The sequence below is a fragment of the Ostrinia furnacalis genome, unplaced genomic scaffold (genome assembly GCF_004193835.3).
Source record: "Ostrinia furnacalis isolate ACB-3 unplaced genomic scaffold, ASM419383v2 OfSCF5329, whole genome shotgun sequence".
Taxonomy (NCBI): domain Eukaryota; kingdom Metazoa; phylum Arthropoda; class Insecta; order Lepidoptera; family Crambidae; genus Ostrinia; species Ostrinia furnacalis.
Window position 1 is genome coordinate 62,340 of NW_021135568.1, and position 21,264 is coordinate 83,603.

A 21,264-nucleotide genomic window follows, 5' to 3' on the forward strand; every position below is an offset into this window, starting at 1 on the left:
AATAATAAAAAAATAACCCCCAAGGGTGGAAAATTGGGGATGAACTTTTTTATACGCAATATCTCCGCCGATTATAAACCAATTTAACCAATTTGAACGATATTTTTTTTGTTGAATAGGTATTATCAAAAGGGTGGTTTCATGCGAATTTGAAGAAAATATTTCACCCCCAAGGGTGGAAAATTGGGGTTGAACTTTTTTATACGCAATATCTCCCCCGATTATGAACCAATTTGAACGATTATTTTTTTGTTGAATAGGTATTATCAATTTTTTTTAATTTTTTGTTTTTTTTTGTGTTCACGCATTTGAAGTCGGTTATATTTTAAAAAAAAGTTAATTATAATAAACGTCTTTCGGAAATCGATGATAATACGAGTATGTTTGTGATCAACTGTTGAACTCTCTAAATGTCTAAATTCGTTGTCAAATAAGAAACACATTGTTTCTTTAAACACTTTTTAATTGCTCCCAGCTTTATCAGGACGTCATTAACCTAAACATTGTCCAAAAAAACTATGATTCCGTGTTTTACAGGTCACATAAAGCCTTCGTTTTGACTGAGCCTTATCAGAAGCAAGTTTACATTAGACACCAGCAGCAAAAGAAGCATACAACTATAATAACCCGGAAATCAATACTTATTACAAATTACCCAAAGCATCTAATGCAGGACTTGATTTTCAAGAAATTATCATTAGTGACTTCAAACTATGAAATAACTCTGAAAAACCATCTTAATACNACTTAATACAACTACCTACATAAGCCACAATGTTAACTTGATATGCTGTCCATTGACGATTGCCATGACCGTGACCCAAACCCGTGCTAAATCGTCATTGGTTTTACCAACTTTTTAACTACCGTGTAAGGAACCATGTTTGCTGACTTGATAAATAATTAATTCTATGAATCAAAATCAAGTCCATGTGAGAGGAAAATTGATTTAAAAGAGTGTTGTAAATTGCAATTGCATGCAACTTGTGGTTAGAGTTATACTTTCGCTTCCTTAATGTTATATTGTGGATTGATGATACATTAAAAAAATATTTGTTCGTAAATTCAACAGCTTTGTCGACAATTTACATGTTACAGCGTAGTACATTACATAACTCTAGCCAATTACAGTGTCTCACAGCTATTATGAGTGTGTAGGAACAACATAATAAAATGATCTAATTTGTTTTTAGGTTCCAAAATTGACCCCTAATTTTTGACAATTCAATTCAGAAACCGAGGGTGTGTTGCGTTTCTACGGACCCAAAAAATGATCCTTGGGTAATCCCATGATTTTCTTTCTCAAAAAAAGTCGTCGTCGTCGTCTGAAAAGTTATATCGAGTTGAATTCGATCTAATTCTAGGGAAACAAGATTTTAATGATATTTCATGGTGTCTTATACTCGTAGTAGAATAGGAAGTTCTCATGAGGTAAAACTATTATTTATATAAATATTGTGGTTTAAAGGAAACAACTTGAGTTTGTGATTCAATAAGGAAAGTGTCACAACATCAGTATTCTTAGTACCTACCTATGGGGATTTTGTCTGCAATATTATGATCTGCGGTTCTTTACCTAATACGTAGTAGGTACTTCATTTGCATTTGCCTGTATAGTATAAGTTTATTGAATGGAGTGTGGTTTTGTTTTTGTTATTATTTTTAATTTAGCTCCTTTAAAGGAGGAACTAATTACAAGCATAAATGCAGTCATTTCAGTTGTTAAATGATAAACTTAAGTAAACCAAATGTTGTATTAATTTACACAATCTAACTATGATAAATTTTACGATGGTGAATCACTAAAAAACTAAAACAAAACAAATTGTACCACTGAATCATATTAACCACTTTCATTCACCGTCCACAAACGAGACAAAATCCTAAAACACGAGAATTTAGTTAATGGTCTGTTAAATGGGTACCGTGGTAGGCCCACTTAATCCAAAAAACTAAAGGTGAGAAGTTCACTATAATAATATTATTATGCAGTTGTGAACTTGCATTTCTCGGTGACGTAACCGCGAACCTTCACCTTAAGAAGCAGGCCGCGGCCTGTGCGCACGCGCGTTCGATCGTTAATGAACCAATTGGTGTACAGTCCAGAACACTTTACATGTTTCTTGCAAAATAACACCTATTACATCGAAATTAGATGACACAGTGTTTCCCTTGATGTGCTGTCGGCTGTACAAGGTTTTAATTATTGGCATTTTAATTCGTTGAATTTGTCTCATATTTGGGGAATGTATTATGTATGGTTTAAATTTCACCCTGTACATGTTTGTTGCAAAATATTTCCTATTACGACTACATAAGAAGCTCCAGTGTTTATTTTGGTGTGACGTCGACTGTAGAGAATTCTGCCAAAAATACGCAAAGGGACATCTACTACAATTTACCAAATATGACGCAAATGGAGGATTTAGTCGACACTCCCTATAATAGTCAGAATAGCCAGACCATAAGCTAATATGGGTAGAGGACTGACAAAAACAATACTAACATACATTTTGTCTGTCTTTTTCCAGACAATTTCTGAAACGGTTTGTTCTTTATTCCCACAGATTAACATAAATTCTAGAACTATTTCATGAAACAAATTCAATTTATCACTTCAAGGCCGTAGTCATTGTCAGGGCTTGAGTCAAAGCAATAAAAATGGTGAATGTCTCTATCTATGACGACAGCAAATTAGTTAATTCTGATAATACACTATCTACGCCTTACGTTAATTACATAAAGTACACGATTAGCACTGCTGCAGTCATATCTGAAGATATCTTTCACTTGATCGCTGTTTCCGTTAAATTTTATATCGTTTTAATTGGAATACCTATTGAAGTAACTATTCTTTAGGCTAAATTAGTTACTGCACATGCTACGTCACTTTTAAGGGCACTAACCAATTAACTAAATGACTTTAAAACACACATAGATGAGACGAATTTGAAAAGTTATGTAAACAAACATAACAGCCATTTTTGTAAAGGTCAATGACCTGGTACATGTTTTTACCCCTACAACTTCAGCATAGTCTTCAGATAAAGATGTATATTACAACTCTAAAAGATAATTTAAGGCAATTTAAATTCAAAAGTAATAAAAATGCTTAATGGCCCAAAGTTGCTCCTTGGGGCACTCCACCCAACTTAGTATTCTAGGACACAGGACATTTCAAATAAATTGACGTGTTTATTTCGAGTCGTGAGCAGAATAAAACATTCGATGCATCGACTTTATGAATAAGAATGCAACAAACAACTGTTGGATTTAAACAGACTTTCTCAAAGGCTGAAATGAAATCCGAAATTGCCCAACTTTGCATATTGCCGTACAGCATGATGGTTCTGGTTTATTTGCAAGTATTTTGGCAACATGTACCATAGCCCACCATTTGGTATTCACTCGGTACACAGTACAGTTGCGTAGTTATAAAATTTGCAACACTCGCTACCCATGGCCTAAATGTAAAGAGGAAAATTGGCGGTAGAAAAAATATTAAATGCATAACGCATCATGATATAAACAAGAGTGAAGGATAACTTGACGATTTAGTTATGTAATCATTTAAAGTTATGTTTGTGATAAATCGTAAAACTTTTACAGGCTGTAACAGACCAGGTGAATGCTTATGTACGCTATAAACATGTATTTTATAGTGTCAATATGTGGGTAATTTAGTGTAATGTAATATATCAATGTTAAAATGGTCTTCCAGAATTTGAATCTTTTATCTATTTAATTGTAAGATTTACTGATACTTTTTACTGATAAAACTATATTTTGTTTTTAAATAAATACTGACACTATTTATTACCCTTACCCTATTTACCCTGGGACAAACTTGACCTTTATTGGTTAGGTTTGTATTGGTGGTCAAGCTGTAGATCCTGGCTACACAGGAGTTGTAGCGATGAGAACGAGAGGTGGGAATATTCCCGTTTGACACTATTTTTAACTTGAATAATTATGTTAATAGGTAACCGTAAACCTTTGTGCGTATTTAAAATCTTCTCCGAATCGTGGACGTAAGATAAACGTAAAACGTGCACAATCCAACCGACAAACAATTTAAATCGGGGATTTATTTTAATTACAACAGACGGCCTAGAGACGACCGGCCCGATAAAACACATAAAAAATATATTGTTCATAGAAACACTGTAATGGTTATTGGCTAGAGGTCGGCGGTGAACGAGCAAAAACAGCTGAACTGGCTAGTCACTGGACATAAAAAGTCTGTAAACAACGCCCTTGACAAAACTGCCTAGATTGTACTGCAGCCGATTTATGGTAAAATAGAAAAATTGCAACGAATTTTGCAATAACATGTTTTTCAAGTTGTGCATACGCAGACACAATGGGAAACCATTTGTATGGTGAAACATGGTGGTTTTTAATCTGGACATTGCCAGCGGTATTTAAGAGTTCAAATCGCGCCAGGGACAAAAATGTTAGTGATGCTTCAATCACACCAACGCGTGCGATCGAGATCGCGTGCGTTGAAGTTTAAGGAGTCACCTAAAGTACATCTTTATTAGTTATTCTATTGTAACTCTGTACTTATTTGTAGATTTTGAGTCAAATTACAGTAGACTGTATGTCCTTTATTAAACACACGTCATTATCTAAAAGTTACCTGATGCTATGCATTAGTGTCAAAAACTAATATATTGTCTAATTTTTCATTAGACTCAGAATGTTATTCTATAAAAAAGGCAGTTGTTTTTTCGTCCCTTAAACTTATTATTTACTTAATAAAAGTCCTTAGTCATGTAATTGTTGACATTGAACAAGACTAACAAAAAGAGTGCAAATAAATTAGATAAGAGTCATTTTAAACTTTATACTTGTTATAGGTGTGAATTCCAGTAATTAGTATAGTGACAATTATGAGTTAGTCAAGACAGTCCGGTTTGAGGAAGGTGTGACAAATTAACAGTTAGTTGCAGTGTAGTTAGCTGTTAACTGTTTCGATTAGGTGACAAAGACAATGGTTCTTCTAGTAAATATAGGCAATTGAATAGTGCCTATCTTCGAAACACATGATGTCGTGCCCTGCGTGCCCAAACAACTGCGCGCAGAATTTAATGAAGGCTACTGACAACGCCACTCTTGTGGCGGAGTTTTGGGCTGACACGTGTAGGTTTGTTGTCGACACGACAAGAAGAAGAAGTGCCTATGTTCTTTTAGTGTTCCGTATTTTAAACTGAATGAAAAAAAAAACAGTGATCAAAACAAAACAATCATGAGGTTAGAAAATAAAGAAAGGAATATTTATTACAAAATGGCCTACTTCACTTGCTGACAACTCCTTCAGAAGGAGTGGTAGAGTCAATGTTAATAAATTATTTAGAGATGTGTATTATCCTGCTTTCGCCTCCGAGATTTATTTTACCANTAAAACCATAATTAGAAAACGAATAGAGGTAACTTTGGGAATTTATTCTATCGAGTCAACTTCATCAAATCGTGTTTACATCCGTTAATAGCCCTGGAAAATATCCTCAACTATGCCCAATAAAAATCTTAGCCTTTAATTTTACTGTTTAGTACCTCAAAAATGAAAAATGAAAACCTCATTTTCGCCATTTTCTCTGCTACCCGGCCTTAAGGACTCCAAGTGAATATTTAAGTACCGTACTAATAATTTTTATTGAACTTTGAGGCGAGTTTACTATTATATTCTTATTACACGATTTATTGTTTCTACCCACCTAAATCAACCTTGTCCGAGGTGAATGGATCCGGACGATCCCTAAATGGTCCCGGAGTCCTGCTTTCATACTGCAAACTAGTGTAACAGCCGAGTGATTCTTCCAGAAGTTCCATTATCAATTCGTAAAGCTGCACTGGATGAGTGGGGCACATGTAGGTGATTATGCGAAGCTCAGATTTTTGATTTGACATTTTGAAGGAGTCAAAGAAACCACTGATCCACAAGATGCATAAAATGCTACTAAACAAAAGTAATCATGTGTTTATACACAAGTTGGTATTATCGATGAGTGCACACCGCGCACGCCTCGGTCACGAACTATCCGGTTATGTAGGTATAAGTAGGCACTATAGGTTGAAGTGAATGTTCTGCTGTGCGGTGACGTCGGCGTTCTAGACAGCACGTTGCTCCGGCGTGCTCACTGGAGTTTGCTCATACTGGAAACAGCTTGTTATTATGCTGCTATCAAGTTACTTACAACCCCGGTTAAAATGACCGCCGACCATTATCTTGTATGGTAAATAAAGAAATGTTATTACTTCAATGGACTTAATTGGTCATCATTTCATTTAACAATGAATAAAGTGTGAAACTAAGTAAAATTTAAAGATAACGTACAGACAGTTTTTAAACCACGGGCTATACAGGCATGAGATTTAAAACTGTAAGATAATAATGAACTAAGGCACAGAATAAGTAGGTACTAACTAAAAGGTGAGAAAATAAAAGCTTACGCTTACGCCTAGTCGTATTTAACTAGCAAATTTCCATAAAAGGTATAATCACTCAGCAAAACGAGAACAACAAATACACATCATGTTGTTTATTTGCTGTTTTCTTTGAATAATTAAATGGAAGAAACGTTTTAGAAGTTCATCATCATCATCATCATTTCAGCCATAGGACGTCCACTGCTGAACATAGGCCTCCCCTAATGCTTTCCACGTTGATCGATTGGTAACGGCCTGCATCCAGCGCTTCCCTGCTACCTTTACGATGTCGTCGGTCCACCTTGTAGGTGGACGTCCCACGCTGCGTTTTAGAAGTTCATACTTAGGTACATTGCAATTTAATTATAATGAATGATCCGATATGAAGTTGATACCTACTTCTTTAATAGTATGTACTTAAGCCCACCATATCGATGACTAGCTACGCCCGCGACTTCGTATAGGTACGCGTGAAAATAGTTTGAATAATATTTCCCGTTTTTGCAACATTTTTCTTTTACTGCTCCCTATTGGCTGTAGCGATGTTAGTTATGTGCCTAAAGCCTTCCTCGATCAAGTAAACAAACAAACTCTTCAGCTTTATCGTATCCTATACAGGATAGAATTTTGTAATGCGACGGAGGGAAAGTACTCTTAATACTGTCTGAAGATAGAAAATTTTACTCAAAGAAAACATTCTTTATTTTTGAAAAGAAAGAGAACTGCATTCAAAGATTTTAGAAAATTAACCACCATACTATACAATTTTCTGTAAATAATAAAAATAATTTAAGATTAAAATTTCAACGTTTTCCTTTCATTTGATTTATCAAGTTTGTTAGAGAGATTTCATCCTTATACTTAACCCTAACGATCGATGCAATAAAAATACAGGGTGTAATTTTTAACAAATTTTAGTTGGTTCGATTCCCGGGTGTGGCAAGCAAATTTTTAGAAATATTTGAATGCAGTTTTATTTCTTTTCCTTAAATATTAAGGAATGTTTCCTTAGAATAAAATTTTCTATCTTCAGTACAGTATTAAGAGTACTTTCCCTCCAGGAGGCATTACAAAATTCCAGCCTGTAGATTGAAATACCTTGTATTAGAGAGGTACTTACTTAGCTAATACATATTCTGTGCTGCTGATACAGACTATTGTTTGTTAGGTGTAGTCGAAAGAAACTGTATCACAGCTTAAAAGTAACGCGCTCTGTACTGTCTGTATCTATGTTCGCCTAAACTGCTGAACTAATTTTGATGAATTTTGGTAGAGGTGACCTTAATATGTAGGCCAGACCTAAGGAGAACCAGAATAGGTTGAATATTCATTTGAGTTAAGAACATAAGAGTCAAAATATTTATCTAAGTTATTAATTATTACCCGACTGCGCGACGCAAAGGAGTGGTAATGTGTTTAATTTCAATATGATGTAAAGGCCATTTGAGGAATGACTAGTGGATCAACACTCTTTCCATACTTGATAAGCCTTTAAAAGAGGCAGTGGAAATATAGTTCCCACCTTATTTTGAGCCTTATACCTATTCGCTTGTCTTAAAAGCGATCTACAAACCACAATCAATCAAATAAATGTTTGCCTACTGTAGGTAGGTATCATCTATGAGAATAATTAAAAGTACTACAAGAAATAAAAAAAGACCTCAACCCGGATTCGAACCCGAACGGTATTTTGTTTTTTTTTTTACAGCTAAATCATTAACTCTTTTTTTTTAATATTAGTTATGGCTTCGGCGTTCTTTTCCGACAGCCTAAAATAGTATCCAGCGAGCGGGTAGGTACAAAAAAAGGGGTTGTATTTCAACAGTCCTGAGTTATATTTTATTTCTCATTTTGCTATTCTTCGTTAAGAACGGTCTACCTATATTCCATCACATAATCACAAAGTAAAAAGTTGAGAAACAAAGAGAAAAGCTTCCGGCGTAAAAAATCCATTATTTATTGATTGGGTGTGATAGTTTAGTACTCGTTCTTGAACTTCTATTTTTGATATAGCATTATCTTAGGGATTGGATTGTGATTCTCCTATGGACTCTCCCGAAGTCTCGATGACAAACCAAAAACAGATTACGGATTTTTTGGCTAAACAGACTTATTCCAATGTCGTCGTAACCGTAAATCTGCTACATTAAAAATAAGTACTGTCATGTAAGTCATGTTGACACATTCTTGCATTCTTGTCCGGTTTTTGTTTGTGCCATTCGGCTTTATTTCGGAAATTTAGGAATTCTAATTGATTTGATTCTTAATTGTCTCGTTCATCATGGGTAAAGAAGATGTCGTAAAAAAGCGCAGGAAATTAACTTCAAATTCTTCTGCTAGTGAGAGTAGTAAACCAGGACCAACTGATGTGTATAAGGTTAGAATTTGCGATCATCAAACTGACTTTCGTTTGCTGGTTGCAGCCTTTGCTTTGATAACTAGCTTTTGCCCGCGGCTTCACCCGCGTGAACTTTAGTTTGTCACATATCGTCAAATTATCATAACACATAGGGTATGTGTTCGTTCTCCTATGGGTGCGTTCTGGCCATGTATAGAACGGAAAAACGCTGTGTTATTCTGGGCTTACAATAATACTGAAAAGTTTCATCAAAATCCGTTCAGCAGTTTTTGCGTGAAGAAGTAACAAACATCCGAACTTTCGCGTTTATAATATTAGTATGATAATCTTAGATTACAAGTTTAAACCTTTACATAATAATGCATTTCAAGTGTCTTGTTTTAGCGTGTAGTGGAATTCGAGGAAGCAGAGGCACAGTTGCGGCCTGCCGAGAAGGATGCACAGTTATTTAAAAAGATATGTCAGGAAATCAGACAAATATTTGCTGATATTGCAGAATTAAAAAATAAGGACACAGAGGAGGTAATTAGTGTAACATGCCAGATATGTACTTACTAGTGATGGGCCGACTATGGTCTTTGCCGACTAACCGACTAGCCGACTAATCGGTTTTCAAATTGCCGATTAGTCGGCCGACTAATCGGCAATGCCGATCATTCTAATACCTACTTGTCCGAAGAATAATATCTAGATTTCTCAAGGAAATAAGATTGAATATCTAGATTTCTTAAGAGATATACATATTATTATAACTTCTTGAGAAATAAGATTTATTTAATATTAGAAAAAATAAAAAGCAACATTACAATCACATAACAGTACCTAAGGTAGATGTCATAATTTTCGACGACGGAGGGGTCAGGGGAGGTGAGAATATGATCGCCTCCTGCTTGGCTGCTTGCCTCCTCAATTTTTCCCAATTTGGGAAAAATTGACAAAATGTAGTGAGAACCGCTTGTCGCGGCGCGCATCGAAAGCTGAGGGCGTGGGGGTAGGTACCCCCGCCTACATAGCACGGACTACTACCACCACCGTCGGATAGGCAGGGCCCGCCATACAGGTGGGAAATTGCCGGGACGGACTGTGATAGTTGATGGCTTTGTCCGGATTATAGTTCTTCACACTAAGGCGATCGACGGAACTCAGGGGTTATATGTGGGTATTCCTCATCCCTCCGATGAGAGGAGCCCCACATAATCTACCACTTTCCCGCAGAGTAGGTATGCAATTCCTTGCATTTTTTCCCCGAAAAAAAAGTGTCATAATTTTTCTATGGACAAATTGCATAAACTTTACACATTTGTGATGATTTCCTGGTATTTTTAACATCATAACTTTGTATGAATTTAAGAAAGAAAGTTAAATAAAGAAAGAAAATATTTTATTTGGCCCAACATATTCTATGTATTATAACAGTGTACAGTTTACAATACTTGCACATTTGTGGACCAAAATGGCATCCGCTCAGCATTGTGTCCTGCTCTGAGGTAGACCCCAGAACAGGACGCTGTTATTCTGCGGACATTTACATTTAGACTGATTGCCAAAATTTTAAATCAGGTGAAATCACTTTTGACTGATTTTTGCAGTCAAAAGTGGTTTCGATAAACGCCCTTGGTCTACCTGATAATCATCTTGGTGATTATGAGATTTATTACATTCACATATTTAATTTTGTAATGCGCCGATTATAATCGGCATATTTTGCCGAATAGTCGTCACTAGTCGGCCGACTACAAATGATGCCGAATAGTCGGCTTTCCCGACTAGTCGGCGACTAGTCGGCCCATCTCTAGTACTTACCTATTAATTTGTTGTTTTTTTTATGTAATCTTGTTTTGTTTCATTTAAGGCTAAGGAAAAAATCAATATCAAGCGAGTCGAAGCCTCATTGCATTTGGTTGCTCTGAAGAAATTAAATCGCTTGGAAAAAGTTCGGACAAGAGCAGGCCGTGATGCATTACACAAAGAAAAGCAAAGAGTGGATTCTACACACCTTCATTTGCAGAACCTCTTGTATGAAGCTGACCACCTCAATAAAGAAGTCACTAAATGTCTCCAATTTAAATCAAAAGATGAAGAAATAGAACTTGTGCCACTTGAAGATTTTTACAAGGATGCTCCAGCTGAAGTATCTCGCCCTGTAAGGTTATTTTGACCACAAGATTGTAATTTTTGTTATGGTGACTCTGGTAATAAATTTTTATCATGATTTCTTACAGGAGATTACAAAATCAGATGAACATCAACTCCAGCTCGCAAGACTTGAATGGGAACTGCGTCAGCGCCGTGAGCTGTCTGGTGCATGCAGTGAGCTTGTTGCATCTAAAGAAAGAGTTGCAGCTGCCATTGCTGCTGCACGATCCAGGCTTGATGCTCTATCGCCTCATCTTCGAGATGTACTCAAAGCAACCAAGCCACTGCAAGAGTGTTTAGCTCTCAGATTAGATGAGAAAAGGGATGAAGCTAGATTAGCCTCCTTACTTCCGCCTCCATTATTTTTACTGTATGCCAATTCTAGTGCATATTCTGATGCCCTTGGCGCCAAAACAGTTACAGTTGGTAAGTAAGTTAAAATTGAAAATTTAAGCCCAATATTAGAGCCATTGCACATTATATTTAACATGAGAATTTGTTTCTAATTTTCAGCTATTACTGGAGATGAAGATGAAGCAAGAAGATTGGAACAGCAAAATAATGTTGATAGCGAATTAGTTGCGTCTAATGATTCTGACTCAGACCAAGAGAATAATGATGAAGATCAAAGAGAGAAAAAGAAGCGTCATCACAGGTCTTCAAAAATATCCAAAGAAGAGAAGGCAGAAGCTAAAAAGAAAGAAATATTTAGAAGACATCCATTGCATGTGCAAGTATCAGTTATTGTGCAAGATGGCACAGCTTTGAACTTAATATTCTCACACCTTTTAAATTTGAAAATTATTGTAGTGAAGTTTACAGTTACTCTCTCAAAACCAGTTACTGGTGTATCTGCTGCTGATGTTTTGAACGGACATTGTATTTTAAATGAACTCTATCCATCCGACACTGGTGACGATTCTCCACATCCAGCAACTGCATATCTCCTCAAAGCTGCTGGAATAACTGAAGAATTTCAGTATTTCATTCCAGAAGTTGGGCGTCCATACATATGGGCGCAGAGAATGTGTGGTTTGGATTTTATGGCTACCTTAACAGATGATCAAAAAAGCATGAAAGTTGTACAACCTTGTCCTTCTTTGAGTGTAACTACTGTTGAAAACTTCATTTTGACATTGAAGAAACGGTTGAAATCTAGAGTGGAACTAATGAAAGAGTTGCAAGACCTAGAATCTGGTAAGATATTGCCTTCTAAAGGAACCTCTTGGCCTATAAGGTTATCTGGATCATTAACACAATGGCAATCTGTAGGGTGGCCAGAATACACTCAATCGCCATCTACTGCATTTTTAATTTCTGAGGGTTTAGTAAACAGCAATGATATGCTTTACAGAGCAATAATCACAAGACAGTCTGCCAAATTAGTAGCATTAGTTGCACTGAGAAGTGATTATCCAAAGAAAGCTCCCATTTTTTCACTAACTCTTCATTGGAATGGCACTCACCATGCTGGAATTAATGACGATATAAGAGACATTGAAAGAGTGATAAACACAGATTGGGGAACTAAAGATGAAAAACTGCATACTTTATCTACACAGATGACCAAACTGTTGACGTACCTTGATATTTTACTGGAAACTACAGGCTCATCAGAATTTCCACCTGACAAAGTGATGTTTAACCCAGTAAGAGGTAGAAATAGAGTTAAGCCATATAAGTATGTAAACCAAGGGACTGGTGTGTTTGTTCAGTTTTAAATAAAACTTGAAGTCCTGATTTGTCGTGTTTTTTTGCATCTACTATGCACCTAGTAACCAATTATGTTTTGCAATATTAGAAAATTTAAATAATATGCCAATTTCATGATGTTAAAAATAAGTATTTATTAAACAAAACAAAAAATTTATAATACAACAGTCTTTATTCTTATTTCAATAAAGCATTGGACATTATTTAAGGGGGTGGAAATACATAATAATAATCACAATTTGTCAAAATGAGAAAATAATGACTTGAGGAGGACAAGTAATATTAATAATACACACGGTCAGTTTTTTCGTAATAATTCTGCTTATGTCTAAAAAATGCTCTTTGTTATGTTATTGGTCGTTAATGAGATCTCTATAGCATAACTTCATAATTTTCATTTCACATAATCCACTACAGATAGTAATAATAAAATGGTTAATTTACCTATGAGACTTATTTGGAAACAATACTACCATTCTACATTTTTTTTATTTTTTTGTTGGTATGTTTTATTTCTAACATGATGACTGAAAAGATATATTTTACAAGATACTGAAAATTTGTTGTACAAGGCCTAACTTCCAAATAGATACTTGTACTACATTTCAAACCTTATAAATACATACAACCATTTATTCAATAGGGATGCAAGACACACATCTAGTCTATATTGTAATAATTTCGAAGCGATTACTGAATCTTCCGCAGCGTTAAAATGTTTATCTAGTTGACTAATATTCTACAACTTACATGAACTGTTTGCACTGTACTGCACATAAAAAAATATAATTCACTATTGCAATCTCTGGTAATCTTCATTCATTTCTAAACAATTTGTATACAATGATTTATTAATTGATATAATTCACTTACTCCTTTTATACATTTTTTATAATATTATATTGTCCCTCACTGATTCAGTTTTTGAGAACAAAATAAAATCACTTCTCATATTGCGTGAGTGTGCTTAAGTCTATGTGGCTGGCTGTGTATTGCATTATGAGATCCCGGCCTCGAGCTTCACATCCATGATTTTGCGCGGCCCCTTGAGGCAATTGAGCCGCCTTTGTACTGCGTCTCGATCTGGAAACAAATTAAACGTAAACTGATATATCAGCATAATAAGTAATAAAAAATGTCAGAGTAATGCAACAAAAGAAATGTTCCTGACGCCCGTAATAGTAAAGTTACTGATAGGGAATTTATCCAGATCAAAACCAAGTAGTCGTCGAGACGTAAACGCGTGGGGTGAAAGGTGATCGAGTTTCTTATGCTGCTTTTCAACACTGAAACTTACTGACTTCTATTTATTGTTCTACTAGCTTTTGCCCACGGCTTCACCCGCGTGAAATTACGTTTGTCACAGATCGTCATAAATTATAGCCTATATGTTATTTTGGGTTATAAACAATAATACCTTAGTCATCAAAATCCGTTCAGTAGTTTTTGCGTGAAAGAGTAACAAACATCCAGGGGACATCCAAACTTTCGCATTTATAATATTAGTAGGATTGGATTGATGCAGTGGCAGGGTTAAAGTTACACTGGGATGGGTCTATTTGCAGTGTATCATCATCATCATCATCATCATTTCAGCCATAGGACGTCCACTGCTGAACATAGGACTCCCCCAACGCTTTCCATGTTGATCGATTGGTAGCGGTCTGCGTCCAGCGCTTCCCTGCTACCTTTACGATGTCGCCGGTCCACCTAGTAGGAGGTCTGCCCACGCTACGTCTTCCAGCCCGTGGTCGCCACTCGAGAACTTTCCTGCCCCAACGGCCATCGTCTCTACGAGTTATGTGCCCCGCCCACTGCCACTTGATTTTAGCAATTCTGCGAGCGATGTCGGTTACTTTGGTTCTCGAGCCTTCTTATGAGGCCCATAGTAAGCGACCACGTCTCAGATCCGTATACCATCACTGGCAACACACATTGGAAGCAAATAAATGATTGAATTTGAAAAAGTATGAAACAATGACTTACACTTGGAGAGCGTGGTGCGGTGGTGCGGGTGCAGCGGGTGGCGCTGCACCAGCGAGTGCAGCAGCACCTGCGCCGACACGTAGCGCCGCTCGCACTCCTTCACGTCGCCGAACAGCTCCTCGATGGCCGCCATCTGACACTGCGCACAGGGAAGAAGACAAGAACGTTACAACCACTTCGCTTCTTCATGAGCACAACATTAGGATTGTAAGGCCCGCCCAGTGGTGGCGTAGCACGGGTTGGTACCCGGGGCGGATCACCAACCCCCCCCCCCCCCCCCCCCCCCCNATCATGACATAAGACCGCAGACTTGCCATGCAGATGTGCCAGTGAGTACTAATCTGCGCGACTTGTGTCACCCCCTGATGCTTGGCACCCGGGGCGGACCGCCCCCACCGCCACCCCCCTTACGCCGCTACTGGGCCCGCCATACATGGGCAGCTCGAGCAGTTAGCCAATGATAAACATAAACGAACCGCTCGAGCAGTTGCAACTGATTCGAGCGGTTCGTGTATGTGCGTCCATAGAACTCTGCAGTTCACTGTGCAGTCGCAGCTTGAAGCTGTCGACCTTGACTGCTTCAAGCGGTCCGTGTATTGTCGGCCTAAGAGATATAGGACTCTAATGCCCGTTTTCACCATCAATCCCTAATTTTTAAGTGTCCCCTATGGTAACACACGGAGAGTTGTATCCGCCTCTACAATCGATGTGAACAACGCCTCAAAGTGACCACGACCGCTCTGCCAAGAGCGTAACGAATAAGAAGAAGATGGTAACACATAACAGGCATTTTGTTTTCATAGGGGTCACTTAAAAATTAGGGATTGATGGTGAAAACGGGCATGACACAGTTAAATCGGACGGATAGCTCTAACGTGTCCTTTTATAGGTTTTCATAATGAAATTTCAGACAGTCTAGGTGAAAACCCTAATAGCAGGATAAACGGCCGTAGGCGTCTGACATAATTGGACCGACACGATGGCTTTAAAATGTCCTTTTGACGTGTTTCAGCACGAAATCTCATCTTTTTAAGACAACGAAGTGAACCCAACTCTGATGCGGGTGTTTAAAACAGATAGACAATTTCACAAGTTGAGTTATTATTTATTGATCTGGAAATTATTTAACGGAAAAGCTATTTGCAACTCTGGAAGTGGATCTTATCAACTTATCACACTGTTATTTTATGTATAATTTGCACAAATCTTACCAGTTCAATGGCGTGCTCGTAAAGAATTTTATCACAGACGGCAGGGGTGACGCCCGCTTCATGGAGCCTTCTCGATTCGTTGACGATGCATTTGTATTTGCCGTTCATCACTGACACAACTGCAAATAAAAAGAAACATTCATTCATACATAACAGCACAGTATCTAGATGTTAAAAAGTTATATTATTGTCAATAATATAACTTTTTACAACGACAGTCATAAGAATTTGTGAGTTTAATGAATCGATTCTGAAACATCCAAGTGACAAAAGCCAGAACTAATAAACCCTGAATAGATAGTAGCGTCCTTCTGTAAATGTCTTAATTATATGGTTGTCCCCTCCTGACAATGTCATAGCTGGGACGGTTCAGTGTTGTACAACTGTAAGTTGGTGATTGAGTGAGTGGGTGAGTGATTATGGGCCCTCGCCAACGGCGACTTTTTGTAGCGGTGCAGTCGCGCTGCTGTAGCGCGTTAGTATCGCGTTGGCATCACTTCTGTAGTGCGTTGCAAATGCGACTAACGCGCGTTAGTAGCCGTGGGCGAGGGCCCTAAGTAATTGAGTGAAGGAGATTAGTGATTAACTGCACCAGCAGCCCCAGCCTGGATCCCTATGCTACTGACCGTTGCGCACTTGCGGCGTGGGCTGCAGCGTGCGGCTGCGGTAGTGCGCGGCGGCGAGGCGCAGGCCGGCCGCCAGCGCCTGCATGGCCTGCACCAGCAGTCCCAGCCTGGATCCCTATGCTACTGACCGTTGCGCACTTGCGGCGTGGGCTGCAGCGTGCGGCTGCGGTAGTGCGCGCGCCTGCATGGCCTGCACCAGCAGCCCCAGCCTGGATCCCTATGCTACTGACCGTTGCGCACTTGCGGCGTGGGCTGCAGCGTGCGGCTGCGGTAGTGCGCGCGCCTGCATGGCCTGCACCAGCAGCCCCAGCCTGGATCCCTATGCTACTGACCGTTGCGCACTTGCGGCGTGGGCTGCAGCGTGCGGCTGCGGTAGTGCGCGCGCCTGCATGGCCTGCACCAGCAGCCCCAGCCTGGATCCCTATGCTACTGACCGTTGCGCACTTGCGGCGTGGGCTGCAGCGTGCGGCTGCGGTAGTGCGCGCGCCTGCATGGCCTGCACCAGCAGCCCCAGCCTGGATCCCTATGCTACTGACCGTTGCGCACTTGCGGCGTGGGCTGCAGCGTGCGGCTGCGGTAGTGCGCGCGCCTGCATGGCCTGCACCAGCAGCCCCAGCCTGGATCCCTATGCTACTGACCGTTGCGCACTTGCGGCGTGGGCTGCAGCGTGCGGCTGCGGTAGTGCGCGCGCCTGCATGGCCTGCACCAGCAGCCCCAGCCTGGATCCCTATGCTACTGACCGTTGCGCACTTGCGGCGTGGGCTGCAGCGTGCGGCTGCGGTAGTGCGCGCGCCTGCATGGCCTGCACCAGCAGCCCCAGCCTGGATCCCTATGCTACTGACCGTTGCGCACTTGCGGCGTGGGCTGCAGCGTGCGGCTGCGGTAGTGCGCGCGCCTGCATGGCCTGCACCAGCAGCCCCAGCCTGGATCCCTATGCTACTGACCGTTGCGCACTTGCGGCGTGGGCTGCAGCGTGCGGCTGCGGTAGTGCGCGGCGGCGAGGCGCAGTCCGGCCGCCAGCGCCTGCATGGCCTGCACCAGCAGCCCCAGGCGAACGCTCTCGTTGCAGCGCTCTGCAGTAACACATAAATAAAAATAAAATACTTTGGACATTTTATAACGCAATATCTAGGATCTGATGTATGCTGCTGACAACGCCACTCTGGTGGCGGAGTTTTGGGCTGACACTGTGTAGGTTTGATTTCGACACGAAAAGAAGAAAAATAAAACTTATCTGATGGGTACTAGGATATACACTCGACATCAAATAAATCGCACCTCCCGCGACAAGCATTTTCAAACGTATGCTTCCCCACTTCCCACCAATATTGGCACCATTTGAAAGGCTAGTTCTAACCTTCATTTCATTAAAGGAAAGGTTTTTACCCCAAAAATGTGTCTTTAGAAGGATCCAGAGTCACTTCTTCAAAAAATAGGTAGTTACGCTACGTAGAGCCAACTTTTATGGCTATAAAACTGTTAAGTTGGGATTAATCGCTATCCATCTGTTAAAGAGGACACGTGAGATCATTATTTGGTTTTATAACCATAAAAATTGGTCTAAATGATCCCATAGGTGGGCCCAAAGTAAGGTATTTTTTCAAGTCACATTTATGGTATATGTTAATCATTTATTAAGAAATTAAATGTGTTTTTCTTTAAGGATATTTATTGGGCTTTCAAATGACACCAATATTGTTGGGGCACCATGATTGTGTCAGAAGAAAATCGTTAAAGTTCGCGTCGCGGAAGGTGCGGTTTATTTGATGTTGAGTATAGTAGCTAGTAGTGCGTACAAATTATAAATAGACAGAAAACACTTCAAACAACACTGTATCTTCAACTTGGTACATTTAATAACTCTACCTTTCTTTGTGTAGAAAACATATAGGTCATAAGACTGGAGTGCCGAAAGTTTTCCCATACTAAGGCTTGATTTCCTTTTAGGCTGACATCGGTGACCGACGTCAGCGGCGCGCACGATTACACACTAGTTCTATGTAATCATCTGCCGCTGACGACGGCGTTGCAGTGCGGTGATTCATAGAACATTGTGTTTATTCATACCCTCGACCGATGTACGCGACCGACGTCAGCGTAGGAGGAAATCAAGCCTAAGAGTAGGCGCACACCATTGATTTTTAGTTGGCCGATAGTTGTGCCCGATTTTAATTTGTATGAAGAATCGGCCAAATCGAATCGGCGTAGTGTGCGCACTCCCATACTGATCCACTGTCCGACTAAACTATCGGCCGTCGAAAAATCAACGGTGTGCGCCTACTCTTACTACCCACGCTCTATTTGCAGTCATTTCCATGGCGCAATGGATGCTAGTTTCATAATAGTATTCGTTCAATATAATGATGGCGTAAAACTAAACATCAGCATAAACAGCGACTTTGACGTAAGAACGCGCTGGGCGAGGGCGGACGGCAATTTGGCAAGCTCTTTATTTGTAAGTTTTTTCAGTTACCGCTTTATAAGTCGATAACGTAGTGGTGACAGTCAATCATCGTGCTAGTCTTTAGTGCGTCATTTCAAGAATGATGATATGTGTGCCGCCCATACTAATGTCACAAAGATTTTTTTTTTCAATATGCTTTCAAATGGACCTTAGTAATGTTTCATGGAGCTTTAAGACACCACCACTCGGTGCACAATGACGTGAATGAATGACTAGGAATTGTATTAAACGCATACGATTCTGTCGCGGTCTAACCCTTAATCGGATAAGCTAGTTAAAATATTTTATTGTTTTTGAACTTTAGCACGAGGCAACAAAGTTCAAAATAATATGGTTATGTATTATGGTACTGTAAAATTACCATTGAGCGATTGAGGGTTAATATGTAACATGAATGGTATGTAATATGCTCATTGCTCATGTTAGCGAAGAATATCCTACTAACTAATTTTATAAATGCGAAAGTTTGGATTGTGATGTTTTTCCTCTTTCACGCAAAAACTACTGAACGGATTTTGATGAAACTTTACAGTATTATTGTTTATAACCTAGAATAACGTATAGGCTATAATTCATGACGATCTGTGACAAACTAAATATCACGCGGGTGAAGCCGCGGGCAAAAGCTAGTTGTGTTCGTTCGTTCGTTTCAGCCGAAAGACGTCCACTGCTGGACAAAGGCCTCCCCCAAGGATTTCCACAAAGACCCTGCGCCGCTCGCATCCAGGTGTGTAATCTATACTTATAATAAATCTGTAGAGAGGTCAATTCTGTACATGAAATATATTTTCAAAATAACTATCAGGGGGTGATTAGTGATCGATACTGATGCCAAAAATGCAATCAGTAAAATTTTTGTCTGTCTGTCTGTCTGTCTGTCCGTCTGTATGTTCCTTATAGAAACAAAAACTACTCGACGGATTTTAACGAAACTTGGTACAATTATTCTTCATACTCCTGGGCAGGTTATAGGATACTTAGGAATTCCCACGGGAACGGGCATTAGCGGGAAAATCCTTTTGTATGAAAAATCTAAACCGCTTAAGTTAGACGCTTGAAATTTGTCATGCAGGTACCTTAGTAAACTTAAAGCTTAGTTACAACAGGATATTGCAAAATTCCCACGGGAACGGGGGTTAGCGGGAAAAAACATTTGTATTAAAAAATCTAAATCGCGTAAGATAGATGAAGGGGGTAAAACGGGATCCATGCGTACGAAGTCGCGGGCGGCCGCTAGTAGTACATAATATGCTGACCGTCGGAGGCGTCCATGAGCGCGGCGATGGGCGCGCCGCACGACACGGCCAGGTCGGCCAGCAGCTCGGCCAGCATCAGCACGAAGTTCAGCTGCGAGAACACCTTGCTGTGCTCCTCCTGCGACATGAAACACTTTGTAGCATTTCATCAAGAGATAACAACAATTATTTTTACTAATTAATCACATGTAAAGAGTATCTTGATACATGCGTCTTACGTTGTTACTGAATTACGCAACAGAGATTGCAGGGCTTTAGATAAATGTAAACCACGCATAATCACAAGTGTTCTGGGTGGCATGTCAGTGACAAACGGCGGCAAGCGCCCCGATTGCGCTAATTTGTAATGTCTCCAATTCGATTGCGTTTCATCTCCTGTGTACATTCCAGTCACACTCCATTTTCATTTCAGCTAATGTGAAATTCGGAATCGCGGTAAAATTCACGCGTAAACAAAGACTAAATAATGTATTTAATCACTTTTCATTAAAATTCCGAGCACCTTAGTTTTAAACTACGGTGTAGCTACTACTTTTTCTTACATGCAAGTCAAACGTGTCACGAACATTTGCTGTACTAACACAGTAAAATTCGTTTGAACTAGCTGTCAAAATGACACCGTGATACAGATTAAAATTTGTCATAACAGTTGATGTTCGTTCGTCATCCAGTCGCATTGCAGTTGAAAATATTGAATGCAATCGGGGCCCAGGAATATAAGCGCCAGCATTGTTACTTTCAACCAGGGTTCGAAAATATCCGATATTTATCAGAAATATCATTATTATATAATTATATCGTATATCATAAGGATATGTTCGAACCCTGCTTTGAACATGAGTACTCACCGCCAGGATGGTCTCCTCCTGCAGGTTGGGGATGTAGACGGGCGGCTCTGGCTGGTGCAGCTTGAGGCCGCGCAGCAGCGCGTCGGGCAGCGCCACGCCGCGCTTGGGCGAGCCGCCGCCGCCCGCGCCCTCGCTGCTGGCCTTCAGCGTCAGCGACACTGGCGGCGAGGAGCCTACGCGTCAATGCGACCCTTCAGTTGTACGCACATAGGGTACGTTTTCGTGTGATGGGA

General features: G+C 39.8%; 2 protein-coding genes across 6 annotated transcripts in view; one reads left to right on the forward strand and one right to left on the reverse strand.

The window, feature by feature from the left end:
- Positions 1–8,608: 8,608 nt before the first annotated feature.
- On the forward strand, positions 8,609–12,667 carry thoc5 (THO complex subunit 5). The gene is made up of 5 exons (XM_028315841.1): positions 8,609–8,809; positions 9,176–9,313; positions 10,644–10,934; positions 11,014–11,353; positions 11,441–12,667. The coding sequence occupies exons 1-5, from the start codon at positions 8,714–8,716 to the stop codon at positions 12,646–12,648; spliced, it is 2,073 nt and encodes a 690-aa protein (XP_028171642.1). The 5' UTR covers positions 8,609–8,713; the 3' UTR covers positions 12,649–12,667.
- Positions 12,668–12,903: 236 nt separating this feature from the next.
- The window catches only part of Atg1 (serine/threonine-protein kinase unc-51-like protein Atg1), a 47,247-nt gene continuing 38,886 nt past the window's right edge, over positions 12,904–21,264 (reverse strand). For 3 of the 5 annotated variants that reach the window (XM_028315836.1, XM_028315839.1, XM_028315840.1), the window contains 7 exons: positions 21,032–21,204; positions 20,184–20,301; positions 17,496–17,536; positions 16,464–16,551; positions 15,838–15,956; positions 14,627–14,765; positions 12,904–13,723 (listed from right to left, as the gene is read on the reverse strand). In XM_028315836.1, coding sequence (XP_028171637.1) covers positions 13,638–13,723; positions 14,627–14,765; positions 15,838–15,956; positions 16,464–16,551; positions 17,496–17,536; positions 20,184–20,301; positions 21,032–21,204 — 764 coding nt within the window. In that variant the 3' untranslated portion in view covers positions 12,904–13,637. Of the gene's footprint in view, positions 13,724–14,626; positions 14,766–15,837; positions 15,957–16,463; positions 16,552–17,407; positions 17,537–20,183; positions 20,302–21,031; positions 21,205–21,264 lie in introns of all 5 variants that reach the window. The other 2 variants (XM_028315838.1, XM_028315837.1) reach the window with 2 other exon arrangements.